We start from the raw sequence: 26539 nt of genomic DNA on the forward strand, positions 1-26539 counted from the left end.
TCGGCATGGATTGTAGACAGTGTTTCATAAGGCATACAATGTTAGTCCCTGGAAATTACAAAATGAAATTGCCTGATTCTCTAATGGAGTTTTATGACTTTCTACCTGCATGATAAATGTCATCAGGGTTACACTCTACCAGGGGTGCACATGTTTATTGGCTATTTACAATAAAAAGTGAAACTGATGCCTGGATGAAAATGTCTAAATAATACATGAATCTCTTGCAGTACGTCACACATTAGCCCATTAGACCGATCCCCTCTCTGTGATTGATTATTTTGTGTTTCGAGAAACTGCACACAATATTGATGTTGTCATTCAAATATCTCTCTGGACAAATTTCCATCTTGTGATCTAACTGGCAAAGCCCCTTCAAACCAGAGTATACATGTAATTTAAGATGCACAACATGACCTGGTAATGGATGTCACATACATCTAGTGTTGTGTTGGTGCGAGGACGATCAATGTGTGAAGCTCTAAACTGAACTATAATCCGGTTGCTACATAAGAGGCATCAACTATACGGAGGAGCAGCCAGAACACCTTGATGGAGAAACATAAATACAGCTTCAATCCACCCCTGTAGTGGCTATGAGTGGGATTTGAGAGAGCCTCCATTTTATCATCCCAACATGTGCATAAACAGCCAGCAAGGGTTTGAAGAGGGAGACATGAGAGAGGATGGAAGGGAGGAAGGGTGTTGGAATCTGAAACACATGCAGGCGGTATGGAGGATGTATGGTTGGCATGGAAACCATGGCGATGGGAAGACATGAAGTGGAGTATCAACCCCCCATACACGCATATACAACATACACACAAATCTCAGTCGCTTATACACCTCATATATTGTACATGCTGAAGTCTGTCTTCAGATCAGTCTCGGATAGCACACACATATGTGCATACTAATGCCATCCTATCTGCATTAAGTTGTGTAAGGATTAAGCTATGTCACAAATCACATCATGCAGACATTACCACACACATACGCACGGGCACATACGGGGGACTGAGGTTTGATCTTGTCGCCCACATGAAGGTTGGACCAAGCTGAGAAAGCATGTAGGCACTACTTCTGTACTACTTCTCCCTCTGGGCTGAAAGTAGAGTAGACCAGATAGGAGCTGACACACACGTGTACATGTACACATGTAAATAATCTCAATTGTATAACCTGTATCACACAATGCTACAGAAGAGCATCATTAGCATTGAGTGCACCTTTTTGTTTGCAATTATTGGGCCATCAGTGAGGCGTCCTGACAAGCCACGGCCCCCACAAACTGCAGCCTAAACTGACCAGAAGATTCATCTTCGTTACAAACTGAACACTAAAGTAAAGTCCGTGAAGAAGAGAGGAAGTCGTTAGTAGAATCTCACTCTGTGGTGCCGCCAGCAGATCTTTGTAAATATGTCAAATTTTACAACATACTCCTCTGTCGGCCAGGGAGAAAGTCTCCAGACTCCCCTCAAAAATCATAATATTTTTTAATTTGTTGAGTTAGGGGAAACTTTATATACTTTGTGAGTATACTTTGTATACATTGTGTACAACAAATGATTACACTGTACTAGGACTACCATGTGCAGTCAGTGGGGATTCAAAGGCGTTTTCATGGGCTCCACCTCCCTCACAGACGCCATCAGGTGGTTGTTGGAGCACACAACAACGACTGGGTGTTAGAATGAGAATCCAAATGAACTTAGCTGCCCCCTGGCACTGCGGTAATGATTCTGCACAGGGCCGATACTGTTTCTGGGGCAGAGTGGCAAAAGAAAATGAGAAACTGAAGAGACCAGATATTTGCGTTATTTTTGGTGCCATATTTTGAGAAATATATTCCTCTGATATGTTGAGCAGAAAGCGCTGCTCGCCTCTGCTGCTTTATGTGTCCTAATTGACAACGTATGCATATCCCCACCTCTCTGTCTCCCTCAGCCGTGTGTGTGCCGTGCGAGTGATGTGTTACTTGGAGAGGATCTCATGAGGACAAGACTGCACTTAACAGTTTCCAAGAGGGAGCAAAATAAAAAATGAAACAGCGGGAGGAAAGAAGCAGGGAATGTGAGGGCATTAAAAATTAAAGGAAATATGCAAAATGGACAAAAATGAGGGAATGGAAGTGAACTGCCTCGGCGTTTGTGCATTTAAGTGTGAATCAACTGTATATATACATAAGCTACAACACATTAACAGCAATGCACACTTCATTAACACCTTTTCTCATTTGCATTCTAAATACACAGAATTAGACACACAGATTCACACTAACAGTATGGGGACTTGGGATTGAAGGTGAGACTTCAACCATAAGGGACAGACAGACAGACAGACAGACAGACAGACATGCCATCAACCCAGACTCTCTCATCTATTTTTACATGGCAGTTTACCCTCCTTGTGTAATTTGTGTTCATTTAAAAAGCAAGAAAAGAGGCCTGACAGCACGAAAGGGTTTTCAGAGGAATCACAGTGCACAGTTTGCCTCCGAAGGGAATCACCTGACCTCAAGAGAGCACACGAAACTGTGAGTCAGCTGAGGTTGGTTTTTTTTGTTTTGTTTTTTGATGTGGCTCGTTCATCATGGGTCAGGTGTTTGACCAAACACTTTGACTTTATGTAATGGTTTATGTAACAGCTTGTGTTGTCAGCCATCTTGCATCCTTCCCAGTCCTGTGAGATGGGTGTGATGTGATGAAGACACAAGGAATCGTCACCTGAGCAGTGACACCTCGCCTGTTAGAGTAATTGTTATTCATTCATTTTGCCGCTCAGACATGACAAACAGGCAGCTGTAACTTTGTGGAAAGTGAGGCACTTTGCAGATTTTCACAGCTACTGCATCACTTGTACTTGTAAAACCAAATGTTAATTGGCTTGGCAGCTGCAGATATTCTTAATCTGTTTTATGTTTTTAAATGTTTCTAAATCTTTCATAAACAAGGAAACAAGGCAAATTATTACTTGACAGTCAAGTTTTTTTTGATGATTTTTGCTTTATTTTCTGGAATTGTGCTGTATGAAAGCCATATTTGTACACAACAGCATACAGTGCATAGCATTGATTCAAGACTCTTTAGCTTGACAGTGTTACAGCTTGAAGCTGTCATTAGATGGTTGCCATGGTGACGACCAAGATACATTGTTGTTGTGTTTCGGAGAATGTTGTCTAAACGTTGTGGCTGCCAGTTCTGCTCTCCCCCAACTACAAACCCTTTTAGCAGCTTTTAATTATACATTACCACAGTGGAGAGATGCACAGAGAGATGGATGGATGGACATGAGGATAGATGAGAAGAGAAAGGATGGTTTGGGAGAGTAAACAAAGAGAGAGATTGGAAAAGAGGAATAAGGAAATGCAACATAAAGAAACAAGCCACTGAATGTACGGATGAAGGATGGATCAGTAAACAGGGACCAGCAGATGGAGAGATTAAAGCCAAAGATGCAGCGGGTGAAATGAAAGGAGGAAAAAAGATTTTCACAGAAAACGAGTGCAAATGAGAAATAGACAAAAACATGCAGATAAAAAGCGAGACAGACATTACTTAATATTAACTACTCCTTATCCATTCTCCATCTTTACTGCGGCTGGAAAAAGCAGCGTTGAAGACCAACAGACAAAGAGGGATGAATGAGGGACAGGCACTCGTCCGTCCTCCTCGTCTGCTGTCATCCCTCGTTCTTTTATCCTCCTCCTCTTTCTCGGCCTCTCTCATCTCGTCTGTTCTCATGTATGTTTTAACGCTGCTCATCATATATTTATGTTCTGGTCAAATAGGGGGCTGCCGTGGAGATCCAAGCTGTTTGAAGAATGTCATAACACACAGACGAAATCTGTTTCACTTGCCTCCATGTAGTTTGGATGGGCATCCGGTTTATTCTTTATCAGCGTGAGTCAAACGAAAACCCAAGACTCCATTATTTTTATGGCTGCATTTCGTTTAAAAGAAGTCTTGATGTCTTGTGCATCAGTTCATACACATTTCCCCAACATTTAGCCTGAAGTATTTGCTATCTTTGGAAACTTTGGGATCTCCACTGTGGCCATAATAACCTGCCAGGGGGCCCTGGGGCTAATATGAACTGCTTGGCCCCTATTAAGCCCTGTTCCTCCCACGCTGTGCTGATGTTGTTCTTATTTTTGGTTTTCTCATCTCACAAATCAAGAAGAAGGATATTATAAAGTAAAAGTAAGACAAAAACACATACATGTGTACAAAATAAAAAGGGCAGTGGGGTTGACTGATGGAAAACTACCTGGCCCCATGTTAGCTGTGTAATAATATGAATAAACACAAATGAATTTAGGAATATGCTACAACTAAAGCACAACACAGAAAAAATGAATCAGATAGTATAACTGGAGCCCATGATGAAGTGGTGGTGATTTGTTTTTGCTATTTTAAACGAATGCATCAGAATGAAACTCTGGAAGGTAAAGAGCTTTATAGCTGGGGTTATTTGTGTAACCAATAAAATTTAACGAAAAAAGAGAGAAATGGCTGTTGAAAACGACACACATTTAAGCGTAAACGTGTTTGATATTTGCGGGAATCTGGACATCTAAATCAACTAATGTTGGGAGGAGGAAAGGGCATTCAGCTACGTTAGAATGGAGCGCTGGTATTAACTCTTACTTAGTGGTGCATATTCTCAAACACATTTTCAATGAAATTAGCACAAACCACTTGACACATAGTAAGCCTGGAGCATTTAGGCTCCCCTGGAGCTCTGGGGCCACGGGGCTGTTTCCCAGTTTGTCCACTACGCTACACTAGACTTGAAAATGAAGTTCAGCGGGTTTGGACAATATTTGGCTGCACAGCATGAGTTTGTAATGACTGTGTGATAGTGTTAAAGTTAGTTGTTAGAATGAAGTCAGCGGTGGTCCTCACAAATGTAGACAATCTGTTGTAGGTGTGTAATGACACCTTGGTTTGATTGACTGGCATTAGCAGCTCAAGGTGAGGGCCTTTAGGCAGAGGGATATATATATCGCCATGCCAACCGCTGCCAAGCTTGCATGTGGCTGCTTGCCAAAGGCTCTCTCTCTCACACACACACACACACACACACACACACACACACACACACACACACACACACACTCTAATTCTCTCCCTGCCGCTGGCACAGGAAAAATTACCACTCATTCTTCCTCTTTCCCTCCTCTTCATCCCCCCGTTCTCCACCCAGGGTGCCAACAGTTGGCCTCACCAAATGTGAGCTTTTCTCCTCATCCATTGTTCCTTCCTCTCTTCCTCTCGTCCTATTTGTTTTACTTCCCTCCCTCTAGCCATCATTTTCTCCCTCTCTTCCCACCTCCACCTGCCCTTTACTCTCCCTCTTGTCTTTTCTCTCAGCAATTCATCTGTCTTCCCCCCTCCTCAGTCCATTGGTCTTTCTTCCTCCCTCCCTCCCTCTCTCTCTCTCTCTCCTGTGTTCTCATTTACTGCCCGTCCGTGAGCCCATTCATCTTTCTCCAACACCTTCACTCTCCTCCTGTGTCCCCTCCGTCTCTCTATCTGTCTTTTATCCATCACTCACAATATCTGCACAAGTGTGTTTATAACCTGGAGGTCTGGGTTTTTTAGCATTGGCCATCAGGGGAAATGAGAGTGAGGAAAGTGAACGAGCCACAAGGAATATGACAAATTATAAAAGTTAATGTAACTGACCACACAGCTGTATTTTGTACATTGTGTTAATTAATTGATTAAAAACAGCGCCTACCAACACACACAATGTATCTGGTTTGTTTGTTTAACAGAAATGAAAAAAGCAGTTCTTGAGCACTGCTTGTGAATGTTAATTAACGTCCATTTCCAACTGGTAGGAGTTGGACAAGATTATGTCACCTCGCAACAAGGTGACATAATTAAAAGAACGCCAGTTGAAACCTCAAACGAATCAGGTTTTCTTCCTCCTCTTTCCTCCTCCTCATTCCCTCTTCATTCTGTATGCACTTAGATGAATCTGTGCACTGTCAAGAGCCCAACGCAGGATATTTTTAAACGCATCTCTCCATCTTTCAGTTGGTTTGTTAATGTTTTTTTCTCTCTCCTCAGCGTGCGCATCTCTCTGTCCAGTTTACCCTTCACCTCCTATTCTGCCCTCCATTTGTATTTACTGACCATTAAAACCGAAAGTGGTCTCGACACTAAGCTTTATTGGCTATGTGTTTATGGCACGCTGAAGACATCAATAATCACAAGACATGGAGTACACTAATGACTGCTTACAAAAAGGAGAGGGAGTGTGTGTGCATACAGTGTGTGTTTAAACACACCCTTTAAAAGTGTAGGCCAAACTGTCTCAAGCCCGGTTTTTCTCCCACAAACACACATTGTCCAAACGTCACCTGCTGTTAACGTTTACAGAAGCGCACACACACATGAAAAAAGAGGAACAATAGAGAATTAAAAGGAAAGAAGGAGGCAAGAGAACGGTGATAAAAAATGAGGGGTGATAAAGATGGAGGGCAAACGATGAAGCGGTAAGACGAAGCAATGCAGCAAAAGAGAGAGCAAAAGAGGTGAGAAGGAACGGATGGGTGAACGATAAGACAGCGAGGGATGATATATCATCCTGTAAAATGAAGAGGGAGACAGAGGAGATATCTGTGATGGGAAGAATAAAAGTGAAGAGACGACAGGGCGGGATGATGGATGGAGCTGAGGTGGAGGGCAAAAAGGAATAGAGAGATTAATAAAAGAGAGGAAGGGTGAGTGAGAGACAGATGGATGTTGAGGAAAGAGGGGTTGAATAATAGGATGGAGATGGAGAGAGTTGGAGGAAGAAAGCAGGATGATGAGGACGATAGAGGGAGAGAGTATGAAGTGAAATGGGGGGACAGAGAGATGAAAGAGACAATGAGTTAAATGGAGTCAGATGGAGAGAAGAAGAAGAACTGTATTGGAAAGAGTAGAGAGAGGGAGGGTGAGAGATGTGAGCTGCGATGGAGTGCTTGTGTGAGTCACATCGTCTCCTCCGCAAGCTATTAGTGATTTAATCACTCTGACATCACTGAGTGTGTGTGTGTGTGTGTGTGTGTGTGTGTGTGTGTGTGTGTGTGTGTGTGTGTGTGTGTGAGTGTGTGTGCGTATCATACCAGATTACCCTGAGCTAGTGCAGTCAGGAACTGGCTCATCACTCTTCCACAGCAGCGTGCATTCATCATGTCAGAGTCAAGTTTCTCAATCTGTGGGCTGAGACCCCCAAAACAGGTCGCAGGTTCTGACTGGTGGGCCTCCACTAGACTGATGTAAGAGGTTACGGATCTATATCCTCTGTGAGACTGATATTAGCAGTCTGATAAACTAAATGACTGATCACTGCTTTTTAGACTTGAAATCTTCCAGTCTAATGGTGACATCAGCATTAAAAAATGGAAAGATTTTGTGGCAAAGATTTGGAGAACTGCCGCTATTAGAAAATATAATCTATGTGAATGTTGCATCAAATTCAACTTTGGTGAACTTTGACTCACCCATTTGCATAGTTAACCAACAGCAAGCCGTCTTCACAGTGCTGACCTTGCAGGGAACGGAGAGCTCGAGAGTCCATATGGGGCCGTTAGCTACCAAGCTAATGAGCTTGCTAACGTGGCAGTAAGCAGTTTGTTAGCAAACACATTAGCTCAGAGAGCATTTTTTTCCTTCTTCAAAGAAAAATATCAAATCAATCTTTCACATAAATCATTCTCTGGTGTCACCAGATCTTCAGAATCAATTACTGAATCTTAACCAGATTTTGAAGGTTGCTGCCAAAATGTATCCAACATGCATCCAGCATGAGTGGCAGATTACTTCTTCTCTGCAGTGCAAAGCTTCCGAACCCGAATGCAACACAATTATTTCAGTTCTGTCAGAGCCAAAATACAGTTATGGAATAAAAGCACTGTGAATGACAGACTATTGATTGAATACTGTTATTATAATCACCTACAGGCAGCAACCTGTTAGAGATAAAATGCAGGAAATTATTTTATTAAAATCCAACCACCTACATATAAAGCCCCCTTCTCTTCAAATAAATTCCTAAAGACTGTTATTCAAGCACTTATCATTTGATTGCGCCTGATTGCTACACCCACTGCATTCGCCACTTTCTGCAATCAGAATATTTCTCTTATTTGTTTTAAAATCGGACCAGTGTTTCTCTTGTGTATTAGACAAGAGTTTGGTAATCCCTGCCAGCACCAGACAGTCTGCGGCTGCATTTCACTTCATTAGATTGATACTGCCATCGGAACAGTGTCCAATCATGCACAAACAAGAGGTCACTGCTCTAACTGAATTTAACAACTGTTGTGGGGCGATATGAGGCCATGCATACAGTATATGAGCAAAGATAATCAAGGAAAAAGGGAAAAAGGGAGACGGCAGACAGACTTTACTCGCCAAGATTCCTCCAGGATGTGAAGAAGTTGAAGAGGACGAAGTTTCCAAACCAAGAGTGGAAAATCTAAACTTGGCAATCAGGTTACATGTTGTCAGTCATGTGACCCAGGAAAGAGAAGCTCAGATGGGTGATGGGAAACCCCATACACTTTAATTTTCTATGAAACTGAGAATGAAATCAAATTTTTGAAATTGCAAAACTTGAAATTAAGCTGCTGGAAATCCAAACCACATATATTCAGAAGTTAAATATTTCAATGCTTTAACCTCGGTTTATTTAACTTTCAACTCTAAGTATTCACTATTGAAAACATTCCACATTCACGGATGATTATAAGATGATTAGCCTCTGCACTGCATATTACACTGCGTCCTTCCTGGATTGCTTTGAGGCACAGAGAAGACGAGGGTGTTATTCTTCCAGCACAAATATGACTTTAAATGGCAGATGGTGGAAGGAGTGAAGAATTAATTTAAAGAACCACTTCCTGCATGTTTATCCTCTTTGTAGGCAAAAAATAAACATAAAACACACAGAGGATGCAGTGGGTTAGGGGAGGTAAACAGAGGCTACCAATCATTGCAAACGTGGCCTTATTTGTTTGCAGGACTAATCTCAGGATAGTGTAATGATTTGATGAATTCATAAGAGGCCTGCCACGTTGCGAGGCCATCTCATACCATACGTGGAGTGGTTATTTCAGAGAAATTGCTTATAAACTGTGAGCAAACTTGCAGTCTGAATAAACTGAATAAATAGAAAAGTGGCACCCCAGCTAACCCGCCCTGGAGCTTCAGCCTTCCTGGTCAGTGAACCCAGCACTGTGGCCTTTAATGTGGTCTTGGTGTGGCAGGGTGGGGGCCAGTGGGGCAGGGGAGGCCCAGGGGAAGATGAGGAGCTGGGAGAAGAGGGGGTTACAGCGGGTGTATCCGTCCCCTGTTGAGGCTCTAATCATGGGCATGAAAGGGCAGGGGCAGCCTGTTGCCACAGCTCACGGTAGGTCTCTGAGCCGTGATTACAGGGTGTGTGCAGTCCACGGGGGTTTGATCACAGGGACGCGTTGGCAAGAGTCAGTGTGTGTGTGTGTGTGTGTGTGTGTGGGCGCAGGACTCTGACCATAGGGTGTGTTTTGTGTGAGTGTGTGCATGCTTGGCAGAGAAAATTGCTGGGACTGCAGTGCTAAAAAAACAACCACAGGGGAAGATGCAGGGCTAAGAAGTACAAAACGAGAGACACACAGAGAGACACAGAGCGAACGGGAACAGGGAGTGACAGGGATGCTAAGTGGCAGAATTGTATAATAAAGAGACAGAGGAATGGAAGGGAATGAGGAAACAACAACAAGCAGACAGCCAGACTCAGACAGAGGCAGCGGGGTTAGCATTTCAAAGTCAGAAGCTGCTTCAACTCAAAGCTGTTCTGTGTTTTCGCATCGCAGCATCCCGCCTCTCAATACACCCATCTAAACCACGACTGTAAAACCCTTAACTGCTGCTTTAACTGTCAGGTCGTTGGCTTTGTCTCACACCCACAAATCAATAGACTCTTCTGCTGTTGAACACTGCAAGACAAAGACGCTGAGAGAGAGGACCCAGAGGCGGGGATTTAAAAATGGGTTCAAATTGTGTTTAGAGGAAGCCAGCGGTGCTCTGTGGTTGCGCGCGAGACACTGCCAGTTGAATTACTGTAGTACGGCGGAAAACGTCAATAGGCAAACAACAGACGGCAGCTGCCACATCGATTTCAATACGCAGCTGAAGCATAATACACACAAGCTCGCACACGAAGAGAAACGCATGCACACACACACACACACACACACACACGGAGAAAGCCTCCAAAGTTGCTAAAGATGTTGACATAAGCTACTTAACTTTGACTGCTCTGACATTAGAGGAGATGAAGAGAAAAGAGGGAGGAAATAGGAGAGTCGAGAATCACAGAGGAGGAGGAGAAACAAGAAGAGGCAGGGAAGAGAAGGAGAGGATGAAAGAAAGTGTCCTTTCTATCTCTCCTCTAGTTTGTTTTTTTTCATCTTTCCTCTGTCTTTATTTTTTGACTCTTTCGTTCAGCCCGTCTTTATGGCTTTCTGCCCTCCATCTTTCTCTCCGTCGGGCGGACCATGACCATGCTGAAATGTGATTTGACTCTTTAATCTTCATAATCCATTTGGCCAAATAATGTTTTCCTTTACTAATTAAAGAACAGACAATGGACGTGTATCTCACACACACACACACACATACACACACACACACACACACACACACACACACACATACACACAGTGGTAGTTGCTTTAGAATCTGACAATAAACTGCAGAGAAATGGAACAAGAGATGAAATCAATGAGAGGGAAAACAGGTTTAATCATGCGGTTCTTAGCATTTAAACTTTCAGTGCAGATACATGACAGCAGAAAAACAAATCCTTAGAAGAAAACAACAAATCACAAAACAACAAAGCTCCCCATCATTTCTTCCCTTCTATTCTTTATCTTTCTTTCTTTTCTTTTTTTTTTGTCTCTTTCTGCCGTCTCCTCTTTGTTTTGCTTACAGTGAGAGGGATCAAAAGTTGCTAAGGCAACAAACAGGGAAAGTGTAAAAAAAAGGAAAACCCTGTGATCCTTACAGAGACGGAGGAATCCTGGCGTTCTTCAGTAGAACGGGGAGAAAACGGGAGATGGGGGGAGGCAGAGAAACAGAAACAGAAGGTGTGGGGGGTTGAAAGTGTTTATCTTCCCATTAACAGGCTGCTGTTTGAACCTGAAGGGATGAGCAGCATGTAGAGGAGAAGACATCAGAGAATGCAATGCAACTAACGGGAGGGAAAACTGCCGTGAAATGCACAAATATGTGCCCACTGTCTGAGGTTATATAAAGCTTAAAGAACTGTACTGTACTTTCTCTGTACTGTGAAACTGCACTGATGAGTTGTGAGATGAGATGTGATTGATAAAAAGATGTAACTGATGTCTTGAAAAATGCTGTAATAGACATCTATAGACATAAACCATTCAGGGGATGGAGAGAAGAACTTAAAGAGGGATCTGAATAACGGGAGACGGTGGAGTAAATGGTTTCATTATGAGACCCACAATGAAATAATAATCATTAGACTAGGGCAGATGACATAATAGAGTACAGCCTTGAGAAGAAGTAGAAGTAATGGGAAATGGTTAAATGATTCCATAGATGATCAATCAAATCAATAACCTGCTGATTTAATACAACTGAAGTATTCTTTTCAATTTATTATACATATATATTACCATTAATGTCGTTATTGTTTTTCCTTTTGTAAAACCTTTGCATTATATGCTATTTCCCCTCTTTTTAAATATATATATGAGTTATGTGTGTGATAGATTTTCTTTCTTATATATACACCTGTAAATATTGGAAGGTTTCAGAAATAATGCAATGTAAACAATTTTTTTTATCTCTTGCTATGAGATATTAAAAAAATGCACCAATCACATCGGTCCTGTTATCTTTGGAAATAACAGAATTGCAAGTTATATTACCAGAGGCAGTTTATAACTGTGTCTACGGGTTTTAGAGTGGATATTTTCTAATACCTACTCTGCTGCATAAATATGCCCAGCAGGAAGCAGTATGCATACTAACCAAACAGAATGCATGCTGTGTTTGTGACAAATACTAGTTCATCGCTTGACAACTGTAACGTGTGAGATTCACGTAAAACAGCATGCAAACAACATGTTTCTACTGTCATATATGTGTTGTTTTTTCGACTGTATGATTGGTTAATAGCACCATTACCCATGATGCACAGCAATTGCTGGGCTGTTTTATTCTGGTGTCAGCTCAGTCACATCTTGAAAACAACACATGCTTAGACCTTCGACACACTGACATTGAGGAATAAAATCCAAGCAGCTGTCTGAAACCAGCTTAATCTCAATATGATGATAAACAGTCGGGCTAATAAGCAGGGAGGGCACAATGTTTCAGACATGCTGATTGTTTGGAGAATGCTGATGCTAAAGTGTGTGTGTGTGTGTGTGTGTGTGTGTGTGTGTGAGCGTGCATGCAGGGGTAAGAGGAAGAGATGACTTGACACTTGCTAGATGAGCAACAAACATGACAATGAGGAAATACAGCAAACTGTTGACACACACAAACATGCACCTGAAGCCGCACGCAAGCTCAAACACACACACACACACACACACACACACACACACACACACAAACACGAATGCATCTGTATGTATGTGCACAGAAAGAGACACACTTGAATGCACACACACCCTTTACGCCACATACAGCGCACAGCTCTTGGGGATTTGGAGTTCAAAGGATGTTTTATTTTGGGAACAGCTTTGGGTTAGTCACCCTACTTTGGCGACAGACGGAGAAACAGGTTGCAAATATCAAACACTTTACAAGCACTGTGACACACGCAAAAACACCCACCCACACTCACACAAACACACACGCACACAAGCTCACACTCTCACTTTCCTCGTATTCTCTCCGTCTTTCTCTCTTAATTCCAAGAAACATCTCGCCAAAGGGAGAATGTGTTGTTTCAAACTCACAAGACGACTTCTCCTTCACCAGCAGCTAATGTATGATCACAGCTCTTCTGACAGCTTTGTCAGAAACACTAAGAAGTTGTGTTTGGCCTTCATTAACACATAATGCAACATGGCAGGATGCTGGGATTACAGTAAAGCTCAATATTGGGAAGTGGCAATGCGGCTGGTGCACTTCAGGGGGTGTTTCAGTGATCTCCATGATCCCATTAGAAAACAAAATAACAGCTTCTGTCTCCTTCAAGTGATGAGTGGAAGGTTGCCAGTTGAATTTTGTTGTTTGTCTGAGATGCATGATGAGATTTCTTGCTAAGCCCCTCCCCTGAACAGCGATTGTCCAATCATAGCTTACCTAGGCACAGCAGGCCTGTCAAGCTTTGGATTTCTTCACATGTTGAAGCAGTGTGCATGGCTCTCTAATAGCAGCGATACTCTACATTTAAAGACCTAAGGTGGTGGTGTCTCTCGTTTTCTTGCCTTTCCAAAAGCACAAGAGCAATAGTGTAAGCAATGTAAGCGGCAATCGTTAGCATGTCTGGCTAGCTAGCTTGCTACCCACAGTAGTAAACAAGCATCACTTCCAAGGTCAAGGGGAAATTTCATTACCTAACTACATTAGCTTGTGGGGTTATAGGTTACGTTCACAACAAGCACATCCACTGTGTTGTATTTCTCCACTGTGTGGAAGTCGGTCCTGGATGCCGTCCCAGTTTTGGCTAACGTTAGCGGCTCCTTCCTGCTCTTTATTGAATTTAGGGACGATGCGCTCCGGCAACCCCAGCCAACGTTACCTGATATAGCATTACGCTCTCCAAACACATTGGTTAGTCCTCATCCTAAAAGCCTTTTCTCTTGTACCGTTGAAAGTGAAACATACAAAAAAGTATGTAAGCTAACATGTACATTCTTGTAGCCATCAAAAGCGTATTTCAAGACCCTTTATACAAGATTTACCATGTTTACACTAATTTATGGAGCTAATGATAGCTTAATTAGCTAGGTAGCTATACCTGATCAAATCTGCCAACAACAATAAGAAGCCTGCTTTTGTCTTTGTCTGAAATCAAGGACCTTGAGGGGTAAATCTGCCACCGCTATCATTGTAAACAGAAAAGCTTGTAGCTTGTAGAACCGACAAATTGACAGGCGAAGCAACGGTAAGTAAAGGGGGTGGGGCTTAGCGAACGTTCAGGTGCTGTAATACTGTCGTGTGAAAGTATGAAAAAGTGCAGTCTTTTGCAAGGTGACATTTTGTAAAGTTTTGGTGAAAAAAGATATCTGAGCCAAAATGTTGGAGGTGGTTTGCTATGTAAAGTAAGTATACTCACATACACACACAGGGCAAGGCAGTAAATGAACAGGCGTCCGCACAGTTTGGTGGCGACACCTGTTTGAAATTTATAATGAGCAGCCAGGGGAGAGGACCACACACACACATGCGCACACACACACACACACATACACACACAAAGACAAACGCACTTACACACTGTTGTCTGAGTCTTGGCTGTGCAGAGTCGCAGGTCAGAGGAAGGCTAAGAATAAACTGGTCCTGCTGAGCCTATCTCTGTCTCAGACACACACACAAACACACACACACACACACTGTTCCCTTTGCCTTTGACTCCTGCACACACACATGCCCTATGATTAACAAAAAGAACAAGAAAGAAAGAGCGAGAAGGCAGAGAGAGCTGCAGACAGATAGAGAGACTGAGAGAAACCCAGGACAGACTCTTCGGCTCCGCTGGCGAACGAGAGAGGGATAAATAAAAGAAGCATTCATTGGCTGAGCAGAGAGGGAATTCATTTATTCCTGCAGTATATAATGTGAGTCCAAACAGTGAATAAATATAGATTCCCTCTGCTGTATATGTGTGCGTATGTGTGTGTGATTTCCTGCAGAGTGACACTGAATAAATTCCACTGAAGTGAAAGCATAACATACTGACGATAACATACTTGCATATTCACGTCATTCTCTCACTCCCTCTCTCCATCACTGCTGTCCTCAGTTCATTATTAAGTCATGCAACAAAGACATCCTTCTTTATCTTCTCCTCCTTCCATCTTTCACACTTCAACTCTGACTGGATGAAAACATATTTTCTCTGTGGGAATGAATTTCCACTTCTATCCAAGCTTTAAGGCATTTGCACACCAAATTATTTTTTTCACTTTTTCTTTGTGTTGTTGCACTATTTTCTCCATGATTTGGACAGATTTCAGACACAATCGTCAAATTCAAAGCAGCAAATATTGAGATATCCTCACTTTTAGTCACTAGAATGGGGTCAAGCTCCAAAAAATGCTGGATACTACATTTCCCATCATTCAACTGGATAGCACTTTTTGTTACATCCTCCCTGCCTGGTAAATGCCCACAACACAGGCTCTCTGTTATAAATTTGGAGTATCCAAGCTGAGGTAACCCTGATGACATCACCAGGGGATTATGTCTCGACTCGACTCGACAGAGCCACAGAAGACATTATGCACCTTCGTGACAAGTAAAGGTGGAGTGCCTCTTTAAACACACATTTCAAACATCAAACCTCACTGAAGGATAAAGCAGGATGCTGAACTCTTGCCAGCTGAAGAGAGCACTCAGCTGAAACCTGACCTCTGACCTCTGACGACGAGAAGAAGAAAAAAGAATTTTTCTTTGTGGTATCACATTGTTTTATATGAATTAGAGCATATAATTGAGCTAAAGCCCCCTTCTCCTTCTCTTCCTTCTTCACTCCATCTTCCCCTCCTCTCCTCTTGTCAGTTCAGCTCCAATGCCTTTTAGATTTTCCCCAAGAATTTTAAGCAGCACCTGGCTCACCCTGTCCTCATCCACCCCCTTCCCTTGGCCCATCCTCCTACTTTTACCACTTTACTCTTTCCCCAAACTTTTGAGGAAGCTCATTCCAACAGACAGGATAAAAAGTGACAGTTTAATGTGGGGTTTGCTTAAATGCAGGAAATAGAGAAAAGGGGTAAACAAAACTATTAGGCAGATTGGTGGGACAAGGGAGAAAGGAGGGAGGTGTGGATGGTGAGTTATGTCTGGGTTGTGATCCAGCTAAATTGCCTTGGCAGTAAGCCCCTTTTCTCTGAGTAAAGGGTTGGACAGATGGATGGATGGAGAAGATGAGGAGAGGGATAAAATAAGGGAGGAGGAGGAGGAGGTGGAGAGTAGGGAGAAAAAAAAGAAAAAAGAGACAGTGGAGGAAGATAAGGGTGTCAGGTCGAGGGAGAGGAAGGCAATAAGGGGACGAAAAGTCTGACAATGTAAATAAGTAAAGGTGAAAGGCAGAAGGGAGGAAGATGCAAATAAAGAGGAGTCGAGGGTGCGCAGGAGTGGGTAAAAAGGGAGAGAGGAGAGACATGAGATGACAGGGAGGTGAGGGTAGAGGGGAAGGTGAAGAAGGAAGGAGGAGAGGAGGGGGATGACAAAACTCCTCTTGCATGGAAAAAAATCTAAAAATATACGAGACAGAAATATTGGGGATGCGAGACAGGGGGAGAGATGTTGAAGAAAGAAAGAAAGAAGGAAAGAAAGAAAGAAAGAAAGAAAGAAAGAAAGAAAGAAAGAAAGAAAATGGCCAATGCGGAACAAATTGAAGGTCAAAGAAGAACAGAAATATAATGAGGCAAAGACGGAAAAGAGAGAAAAAGGGGGAGATGGAGGGAGGAAAGACGAGTGCAGCGGATTAAAGCAGGTTTATGTAAGTGTAGAGGAAGTGGGGAAAGAATTGACACGGGGCTCAAAGGCAGCAATGATGAAAAGAGGAGAGAAAACACACAGAGAAGGGTAGCAGAGAGAAAAGACATGAAAAAATAAAGAGGGGGAGGGATTTTATGAGAGCGCACATCCTGTTTGCACAAGTTCATTTGTTGTTTTTTTTGTTCTGGTTTGTTCATCCAATCAAAAAGCCAAAAAGAGCAACTGATGCAGCTGAACGATGACAGTGGATCAACTGTAATGCCAAAGCATCTCCACACATTGTTACTGCTGACAGGGCACTATTCATATTTATTTTATAGCATAATATATATTTAATCTAAAGATCATTTTTGTTCTAAAATAAATAAATAAATAGGAATAATGGAAAAATAGCACAAAATATGATGCTGCACTGGAGTAACTATCACAGATAAAATATGTATAAATATATTTAAATGTATTGAATCCATTACTAGAGAAACAAATTATTTTAGAACACATACATTTCAGCTCTGATGCATACTGCTTGCTAAAAGTGGGTGACTGAGACCTACTTAAACTTTAATTTCACATGAACACACACATACTTGGGGGCTGGCTAGTATCAGCTGGCAAGCTTTTGGTCTGGCACACACACACACACACACACACACACACACACACACACACACGTTTATACTCCTATACGTGTGAGGACCCTCATTGACATCATGCATTCCCTAGCCCTGAAACCACAACTACAGTACATGCCTAACCCCAGCACTTAACCACCTACATGTAATTTTAATCTTAAACCTTGAACAGCTATTTGAAGACTCTCTAAAATACACAAACACACACACACACACACACACACACACACAGGTAGACACACACTCCTTCAGGCTTCCCCTGAGGGCACGCCACAGATGAACAGCTTTTGAATGGCCTTGCCAACATTTTGCCCCCCCAGGCACACAACCACACACACACACATTTGTATGACCATACTTGTGAGGACATCATTGACATACATAATATGTTGACTACTTCGATGTCATAACCCTTAAGCACTAATTACTGTTCAAGCCTAACCCCAACCCTAACCTATTTCTGACCTTGTCAATCAAACAGCACCTTGAGGAAGTGGGAACCAGCTCTATTGTCCTCACGCTCAAATTGGTCCTCATGCAGATACCAGTAGAAGACCACACACACAGACACACTCTCACACACACATAAACACAGAGACTTTGCTTTATAGGCCTCAGGAGGCGCTGAGGAAACTGCATTCCCAAACCGTTTTATGTATTGGTCAATTTAACACCGCTAACATCAGCATATTAAAAATGCATGTGCTCAAGGACGCAAGAGCAATTTTGTGTGTGTGTGTGTGTGTGTGTGTGTGTGTGTGTGTGTGCGCACATGTGTGCAAGCATTTTAATGCAGAGTAGCCTACCTTGAAGAGTGGCATTATTACACTGTTATCTGCCTAATAGAGCTATTTATACTGTGAATGCACGTTAAACACTCAATTAACCTTTACAACAATTTCTGAATGGGAGTCAATCACACAGAAAGGAAACAGAAAAAGAGGAATGTGTCATTGGCAATCCAATTTTGGTGCTACAAAAACATAAACTAAAGGAATACACTTGTTTTTTTTTAGATACTGGGCCACTGGTCAACTTCCCTGGTAAGTGATGAGAGTTTCAGCATCTATCTCCTGTCAAACCTGTGACAGCTAAGTTACTGCTGACTTAGAAAACATTTAAATGCTCTATCTCTCATATTAGCATGTATTGGAAAAACCACTGTGTATGGGATACAAGGAGCTGGATTTTGTCAGATGTTCAGTAAAGTGGGTGAAATAATAGTTACTGACTATGTCTGTACTTACATGGTCTCATCATTCTGAAACTCCAGCTTGCCGGAGGCCAATTCGTAGTCCTCCCCTCCTCGAGCGGTGCCATCCACGGTTCGGTAAGGGACAGCGACCAGGCCTCGGGCCCCTGAAGTCCTGAGTACCTTCACCTCCATCACACCTACGCTCTCACTCACTTTCTGACTGGCAGTCTCAAAGGTAAAGATACCTGAGAAAGAAAGAAAGAAAGAAAATACAGTACTTCACATGGGAGAAACACTAGAAAGACGTGAAAGATGAGGTTGATAAACACCTACGCTCTCACTCACGAGTTTGCTCTCCAAGGTGTACCATATATATAGTGAAAGGGATAATAGATTACCACCCACTCTCTCCAGATAACAGATAATAAGCATTAGGTATACGCCCACTCTCCACTCAGCCTCCCTCACTTTAATTCTCTTTGGATGTTATCAAACTCCTGTAACTGAAAAAGTGACAACATTGAGGGGAGTAGAACTCTTTTAACCTATTACCTTAACCTGTAACTTGTGATACTGTTCTGTGGACATCCTGGGACTATGTAGCAAAGCAACAGACCCATGTGGATTCAGCATTAAGCTGGAGGGGTGCTCACATTTCTATCAAAACCATTTAGCTTAATATGATTACAGAACCAGTTCTTAACATCTACTTTTGTCACTTTGTCTGTTTTGCATGCTCCATCCTGCACAGAAGGTTAAAGACGCTCAAAATAGTTTGTTATGTCACGTTGTTAGTTAGACAATTCCTGTTACGTTATTCAAGGGTTCATCTTACCTGCGTGATCGTCATCATAGATGGTCACTGTGGCTGTGTGGTTGTCACCCAGCACGGCTTTGGGGGTGGCACTGGAATCCAGTGGGGCAGTGCCAATCTCAGGATAACCAACCACTCGAGGGTTACTGAGGTGGACGTAGAAATACTCATCCTCCTCAAAGATGTCGTCGTCTATCACTCCTACTGTGATCTCTGGTAAAAAATAATAATTAATACTTAGGACGTTGATTTGGGTAGAATGGTTCATGGTCCCATTATTTATGTAAAAATAAACCTGTGTCAGTGGAAAAAAGAGTTGCCTCAGGTGCCGCAGATGACCCCTGCAACCTGTGGGCAACTTGAGCCTCAGTCTCAATGACATGTTTTTTGAAAATATGTCAGAAGTGATTGCTGTCACTGTTATTTTTACCTTTGAGTGTCTCTCCTGGCTTAAACAGCAGTGTTCCCTCGGCAAACTCATAATCTGAACCTGCGTTTGCTGTACCATCCTCTGTGCGATAATCCACCTGGGGGAGATAGGAAGACAGAGAGATGGGAAGCCGGGTGAGACGAGGGGGAGCGAGAGAGGGGGAGGGAAAAGAGCCGTCAAAGATGAAACAGAAGTGAACAGATATGAAAAGGGCAGATAAAGACAAAGGAAGAGGGAGAACACACAGTACGGAGAAGAAGAGAGAGATAGAGGAGAACAGAAAAGAAATAGAGCAGAGGCATTTGGGGAGATATGAACAGAGGGTGAGAGAACATGAAAAAACAAGAAAAACAGCTTCATTAAACTGAGCCCTCTGGTCAGATACAGTCAGATAATGAAGACTTTGAAGATAGTACAACAAAACTTTCCCTGTATCCTCTCCTTTCTCTCCCTCTTCTCTCCATCTGCCCTGCTTATTAACCCTCTCCGTCCTATACAGAGGCTTGAAAACTTACTTATCAGGTAATACTGATCAGATTCTGTCAACGGTTATATAAAAATGGACGAAATGCAGATTACAAAATAATCTGTAGCTGTTTGTAGGCAAAGCTGAATCAGTGGCTCAGTGTTGGTGGTGCTGCTGTAGTCATTCTCTTGGCTCCGCTCTAGTTTTAGCTCCTGATGAAATGTTTATAAGTGACACAGCTCCAAACTTATTTTTGAGTGCCTCCATAACACTAGCTGATATTGCTTGAGACTTATTAATATTTCAGATGTTTCAAACATGAGGAGTGCTGCTTTTGAAATGTTAGATTTAAGATTAAAATGTGAGAAATTATATCTTGATTTGATTATAAAAGCAGAAAAAATACAAATTGACGAGTTGCCTTCAAAGCCAGGCAATAATACAGCCCCGCTTTAAGAACTGTATTACTGTTGGTTCAAGTTAACTATATAACACTTTGTAGATGCTTTCAATATGGCACCTGATTTCTAAAATACAGCAACTGTATGTAAGGAATACCTCTGGTGGGAATATGTTTTCTTATTTAACTATTAACTTTTCTAGCAAACTGAAAGCTGCTGTAATTCATTTATGTTTATTTCTATTTGAATGACTCAAATAACTTGACGCTCATACTGACGAACACACGATGTGTTATCACGTTCAAACAGCTGACAGACAAAGTTAGGGACTATCTAGTGAACATAGTGGAGCATTTAGCAGCTCAGGAGTTGGTGGAGTGCAAAACAAAGCTAAAAGGAAAGTGAATATTGGACAGGTGATACAAACGCCACTCCAAATGAAAGCTAATGTTGCTCCATATCTGCTAGACGTGTAAATAACCAACTGTTTGTAAGTTAGCCATATTAGCTGAAAAGGTGATAATATGGCAGTGTTGTGTTTACAAATCGGTTAGCAGTTTAGCTAGCCATTCCATGATACATAAAACATTTTGGTACAAAAATGGCTGCCTTTTTGGCAGATAAAGTGCTGCGTAGTTTTTTTTTTAACTTCTTTTGTATATTCGAAAAGGCTCAGATTGCAGTCTGGGATCGTGCGTACGTTCTTGGAACTTTTGACGGTTTCAACAAGTGTGCCATCAAGTACAAGTACCCTCACTGAGAAACCCTGTTGGGTGAAGATGATAATTTCTTTGTCTCTAAAGCGCTGCACCGACACCCTGCCTGAAGAGCCTGTGTGGGCTAAATAGGCCACTTCACTTAACAGAATCAGCCTTCAGTAGACGACAGACTGAGGCCACGCCATCAGCACATCTCCACAGACAGCACTGATGTTGCATCATAGTTTCATTTGTATACAAGGAGAAGAATAGAGGAGACGCAGCCTTGCAAAGCCCCGGCGAGCAGATCAGATATCATTCCACTGACACAGACTCTCTGTGGGAGACTTGAAAGAAAATCTCTCATTCAGAGTATCAGGCCAGCATTAAGCCCCAGATCAATGAGCCTTTGCAAAAGGACGTGGGTTTTTTTTTTAGTTACAACCTGAGCTGAAATCCAAAAATCTGGAGAAGAAAGTGTTTTGTATTGTGTCTCACAGTACACTCCTCTTTTACACATTTCTATCCCTTTACCAGCATTCAACCAGAAAAGAGAACAAGGATGCTCAAAGCCTCTGGAAGTGAGAACATGTTACGAGTAAGGTCAGACCGAGACTAGGAAAGCTGCCAAAGATGTGAGTGAAATCAGTTCCGAGTAGATTTTTGTTTTCTCTCATCTCTACTTTTGTCTGTGTGTCTTTTGGCCTCTCTCCATCACACACAAACACACACACACACACACACACGCTTTGATTCTTATTCTTCTAAACAGTCCCACAGTCTTGTATTCATTCCACACACACACACACACACACCTTGACAGTAACTCCAGAGTCTCCTCCGTGTCTGGCAACAGTCAGTTTCAAGGAGCCACAGTTTTCAAAGCACTGGTACAAGGAGGGTTCAAACTCCATCCTGATGGTGTGAGGGTCGTCCTCCTGGGCCTGGGTCTCATGGCTGCTCACCACCTGGGGAAAACAGACGTAGACAGGTCAGAGTCAGGTGCGCTGTGTTTTATCGCTGTGAATAACAGGTCGAATGGCAACGAGGGGGGATTATGCGTGTTCCACCTTGCGAGCCTGGTCGGCGGCGTGCTTCTTGAGGATGTTGCCAGCTCCGATCATCATCCTGGTTGCCTGGATACGGTAGAACGCTCTGCTCTTCTGCTGCTGCATCAGGACCTGATCAACAAAAACCAATCAGTCACACAAAGTGATCTTCTGTATTCATTATGCTAATCTATAACTTAATTTGCTTTTCCAGATTAGCCTTTCTTTCATAAGAGCTTACTCTTTTAAACGGACAGCTGCAATTTAAAGGTTAAGCAGTGAGTCTCTCGCGGGAAATTTTCTTTATGTCTCCACAGGGAGGTTAGAGGTCAAAGGTCGGCTACAGATTCACTGAGTTACTTAAGGAGACTGCTTGAGGTTTAAATCCAGGTCCTACACTTGTAGATGAGGGATGTCTTTTTCTCGGAGCTTCATTCATGCTTTAAAAAGCTGTAACTGTTACTGCGCTTTTTGACAGAGATATTGCAAAGACTGACAGAATAAATGACTACATAAGTGGAATCAAACTGACAACGAGTGATTTGACATTGTAACCCTCCACTTCCTAGTGGTATTATAAGTATTAACCTCTTTGTAATGCACAAGACTGTAGTTGCTGGTTCTGCGGCAAACTTTAGATCTAATGAGCCTTATCAATCTATAAGTAATGATTTTAATAAAAATGTATGGGTGAATAGCAATTTAATATCCTAACGATCCACCAAATAGAAAATGAACAAATTGGCCACTGTAGTCGAGGAGATCATTAGATTAAATGTGGCCTCAGAGCTGGGAACACTGTGATTTATTTAAATTTAAGGGAAGCGAGCCTGCAATTTCACTCCAGAATATCCTCATAAAATCTGCATCTCCTTGGAGGGATAGAATCGGTAATTGTTGGTTTAATTAAAAACTTGAGCTGTTATTTTCGGAGCAAGTTGGCCTAACTTCATGAAAGTCCATTTCCAAGTCCAAGGGGACCACAGGGGACCACTGTTTCATTTTTTATTCAATGATTCATTATGACCACGAGAACCTGGAGTTTAATCTCCAGGGCAGCTGTCATTCTTATTTACAGGGCAAGGCTGAGGAAGTAGCTGCAGGGGGAGGGAGGCCTGAAGGCAAACAAACATCTGGGAGTTGCCCAGTGCACCTTGGGGTGCCTGCCAAACTTCTTTCCTCCCTTCCTTCACTGCCAAAAAAACAAACACCATAACCAAGAAATGATTTGGAGAGGAGACAAGGGAAGGAAGAGGGGGAAGTGGATGACAGCCATCTAGCAGCAGCTCCTTTCTTTTTACCAGGGATGAGAACAGATTAACCGACTAGTCGATTAATCTCTGTGTAACTAAACTAATGTCAAATTTAACCAAAAGTGACATTTCTAACAAAGCACTAAGTTTTCATCGCTTATAATTAGCTATTAACAAATCGCAAAAAAATTGCCCCAAAAAATCTTAACTGGAGGTCCACTTGCGAGCTCTTTGCAGAGCTTTTAACCACACCTCACAGCCTTCCTTACTCACATGACCTCGATGTGTGAGATGCGGCTGAAAGCTCCGAAAAAAACACAACTGGACCTTGCGTTACAAATTTTTTGTCAAGCTACGGCTTCCAAGGTCGAGAATGAGCTTTCACACTCACACATCTAATGTTCATATAACTTACCGGGCAAATAATCACCTGGATGGCAGAGGAGTTGCATGTTACAGTGCTGTCAATCAAGCCAACCGGCACCTTCCTCTCTGCAGACTAGTGGTTTTACCAGCACATAACATTACGTGAGGAGTGTCCAAAAAACTCTTTCCAAACACTTTCCAAAAAAAAGTGTGTTTGTTTATATTTGGTATGTATGCATTTTCCATTTTCTACTTTACTGCCTTAGTAAATTATATTAAAATGAACCCCTTCATTCATCTCTTCTAATGAAAATGCAAATTAATTTGTTAAACAGCTCAGAAGTTTCTCTGGAACATTTTGAAATGCTGTGTGCTGCCCTACCTGCTTTCACCTAAAACACCTTGTTCACAACTGAATGTGTCACAGCGTCATCTCCGACACAATGTCACCCTCAGAGGAGTCGCGTATGAAATGTGATGCATGATGTTGTGCTTTCTGCTGTTTCATTTTGTTGTTAAATGTGAAAAGATCTTTAGATCAGAAGCCGAGAAGAGCTCAAAAGTTTAAGAAACAAAGTCGAGATGGAGTAGTCAGAGCCAGTCGAGAAGACTTGCAGAAAAGCAAATAAGTGTATTTCCCAAAATCAAAAAGAATCATACCCAATATCAAAAAATGTACATAGCTAATATGTGTTTATCTGCACATATAAGCAGACCCCTACTGACCTGATAATTAGCCATCTCAATCAGCTGCTCCATGTCTTTATCCGGGTGCCTCTGCTTCAGCTCCTTCAGCGTCCTCGCCATGTCCCTTCTGGCCTCGTCCTCCTCGTCCTTCGCTCCTCCCTCCTCCATCATCCCTCCGTCCATCCCACTGTGGCAGTTCAACGCCATCTGTCCGTCCAGCTCCAGCATGTCCATCTTGGTGAACCCCCCCGGACCCAGTGCTCCTCCCCCTCCTCCTCCGTCCATACCTCCTATCCCTCCATCTGCCCCTCCCTCCGTCTCAATGATGATGCCGCGGTTCTTGTCGGCCCGGTAACGCTTGCGGACATACTTGTAGAAGAGGAGGCGGCGGTCGGCCACCCAGGCCTGGACCACGCAGAGGGGGAAGAAGAGGAAGGTCAGCACCGCCTCCCATATCTAGAGGAGAGAAAAGACAGAGTTTTACCCAAAACTCTACCCAATGTTCTCTTTTCCCCAAACTTTCCTGCCTTAACAGCTTTCATTTCTGTCTATCCTCACCTCCACCTCTCCGGGGGAAAACACACTCAGAATCAGGTAAAGCCAGATGTAGGCGAAGACACTCCAGGCTGCCGTGACAAAGAACACCCGAAGGTGTTTGATTTTGCGCGTCTCTCCGTCAGGAACCACGTACACACACAAGGCGATGATGATGAACATGTTGAAGGCGGCGCTGCCCACGATGGTGCTGGGACCCAGAGACCCAGCCTCAAAACCATGACCACACACCTATAGGTGGGGTGAAAAATCAGATTACAGTGTTCCCATTACATTCTGTATCAGCTAATCTAATGTGTAACCACCTAGCTCATATTGTACCCACCTCAATAACAGACAGCAGTATCTCGGGGGCACTAGAACCCAAGGCCATTAGAGTGAGATTCGAAACGGTCTCATTCCAGATCCTGACCGTGGCCGTGGTGGTCTCACCGTTTGGCCTCTTTATAGTGATTTCCTTCTCCTGGGAGGTTATGACCTGGAAAGGCAGCAAAAGGAAACAAATATCATGAGGAATAAACTCATAATGGATCTCAGCAGCAAAAGAAGTGTGTGGTTATTCATGTATTGCCTACCTCTATAGAAGACATGAATCGGTCCGCTATAATGCTCATGCCCAGGAACATATAGACGAGTGCTACGAAGTAAACGATGGCCCGTGCCACTTTGTCCCCTACAGAGGGGTTCTGAGGGTTCCACACGGGCAGTACCACTCCTGAAAATGATCACAAGAAACATTTGGTTGCAACGATTTTGTGTAATAACCTTACTAATCTCTCCAGCTCTAATCTTGTACAGTGTGTGTGGGCATTTTGTAAAAAGCTCAGTGGCAGTATAACCTGATTAAGGATTATAATAAGCGGGAGATTTTCCGTTCTGTCCCATTTGTTCTACTAAAACTTATTGAAATGGATCAATGCGCTCTAGTTTCAGGGCAGTTTCAACTTAAACTAGTGCATTAGCAACTGGCAGATAAATCTCTTTCCTGTCATTCGCAGAGGCCCCCGGACAGGTCGCACAGAATGAGCTGGAAAAATATGCTGTAATAAATGCCAGCAGGTTATGCTATTTTAGAAATGAAGGAGCGCTTAAACAAATATACAGGTACCACATGAGAAATATACAATAACCTCTATGGAGTTAGGCTGTGGAGTGACTCCAAAGTATGTCAGTATATTTTTAAATATTTACTAAGTCACCATAAGAATACCATGTTACAGGGCTTTAGCTTATAGATGAATTAGTGCCCCGTCTCGCCCCAGCATAATGCTTGCCCAAAATGGCTGAATATGAAGTTAG

At 42.6% G+C, this 26539-nt stretch overlaps 1 protein-coding gene across 3 annotated transcripts in view; it reads right to left on the reverse strand.

Annotated features, from left to right (window-relative positions):
* slc8a4b (solute carrier family 8 member 4b) overlaps nucleotides 1–25881 on the reverse strand; it is a 40897-nt gene extending 15016 nt beyond the window's left edge. For all 3 annotated transcript variants that reach the window (XM_070930267.1, XM_070930266.1, XM_070930265.1), the window contains exons 1-9: nucleotides 25816–25881; nucleotides 25566–25718; nucleotides 25244–25471; nucleotides 24725–25141; nucleotides 22401–22511; nucleotides 22146–22298; nucleotides 19766–19862; nucleotides 19357–19548; nucleotides 18574–18766 (exon numbers count right to left, since the gene is read on the reverse strand). In XM_070930267.1, coding sequence (XP_070786368.1) covers nucleotides 18574–18766; nucleotides 19357–19548; nucleotides 19766–19862; nucleotides 22146–22298; nucleotides 22401–22511; nucleotides 24725–25141; nucleotides 25244–25471; nucleotides 25566–25718; nucleotides 25816–25866 — 1595 coding nt within the window. In that variant the 5' untranslated portion in view covers nucleotides 25867–25881. The remainder of the gene's footprint in view (nucleotides 1–18573; nucleotides 18767–19356; nucleotides 19549–19765; nucleotides 19863–22145; nucleotides 22299–22400; nucleotides 22512–24724; nucleotides 25142–25243; nucleotides 25472–25565; nucleotides 25719–25815) is intronic.
* Nucleotides 25882–26539: the final 658 nt, after the last annotated feature.

This window comes from Enoplosus armatus, chromosome 23 (genome assembly GCF_043641665.1).
Source record: "Enoplosus armatus isolate fEnoArm2 chromosome 23, fEnoArm2.hap1, whole genome shotgun sequence".
In the NCBI taxonomy this organism is placed as follows: Eukaryota; Metazoa; Chordata; class Actinopteri; order Centrarchiformes; family Enoplosidae; genus Enoplosus; species Enoplosus armatus.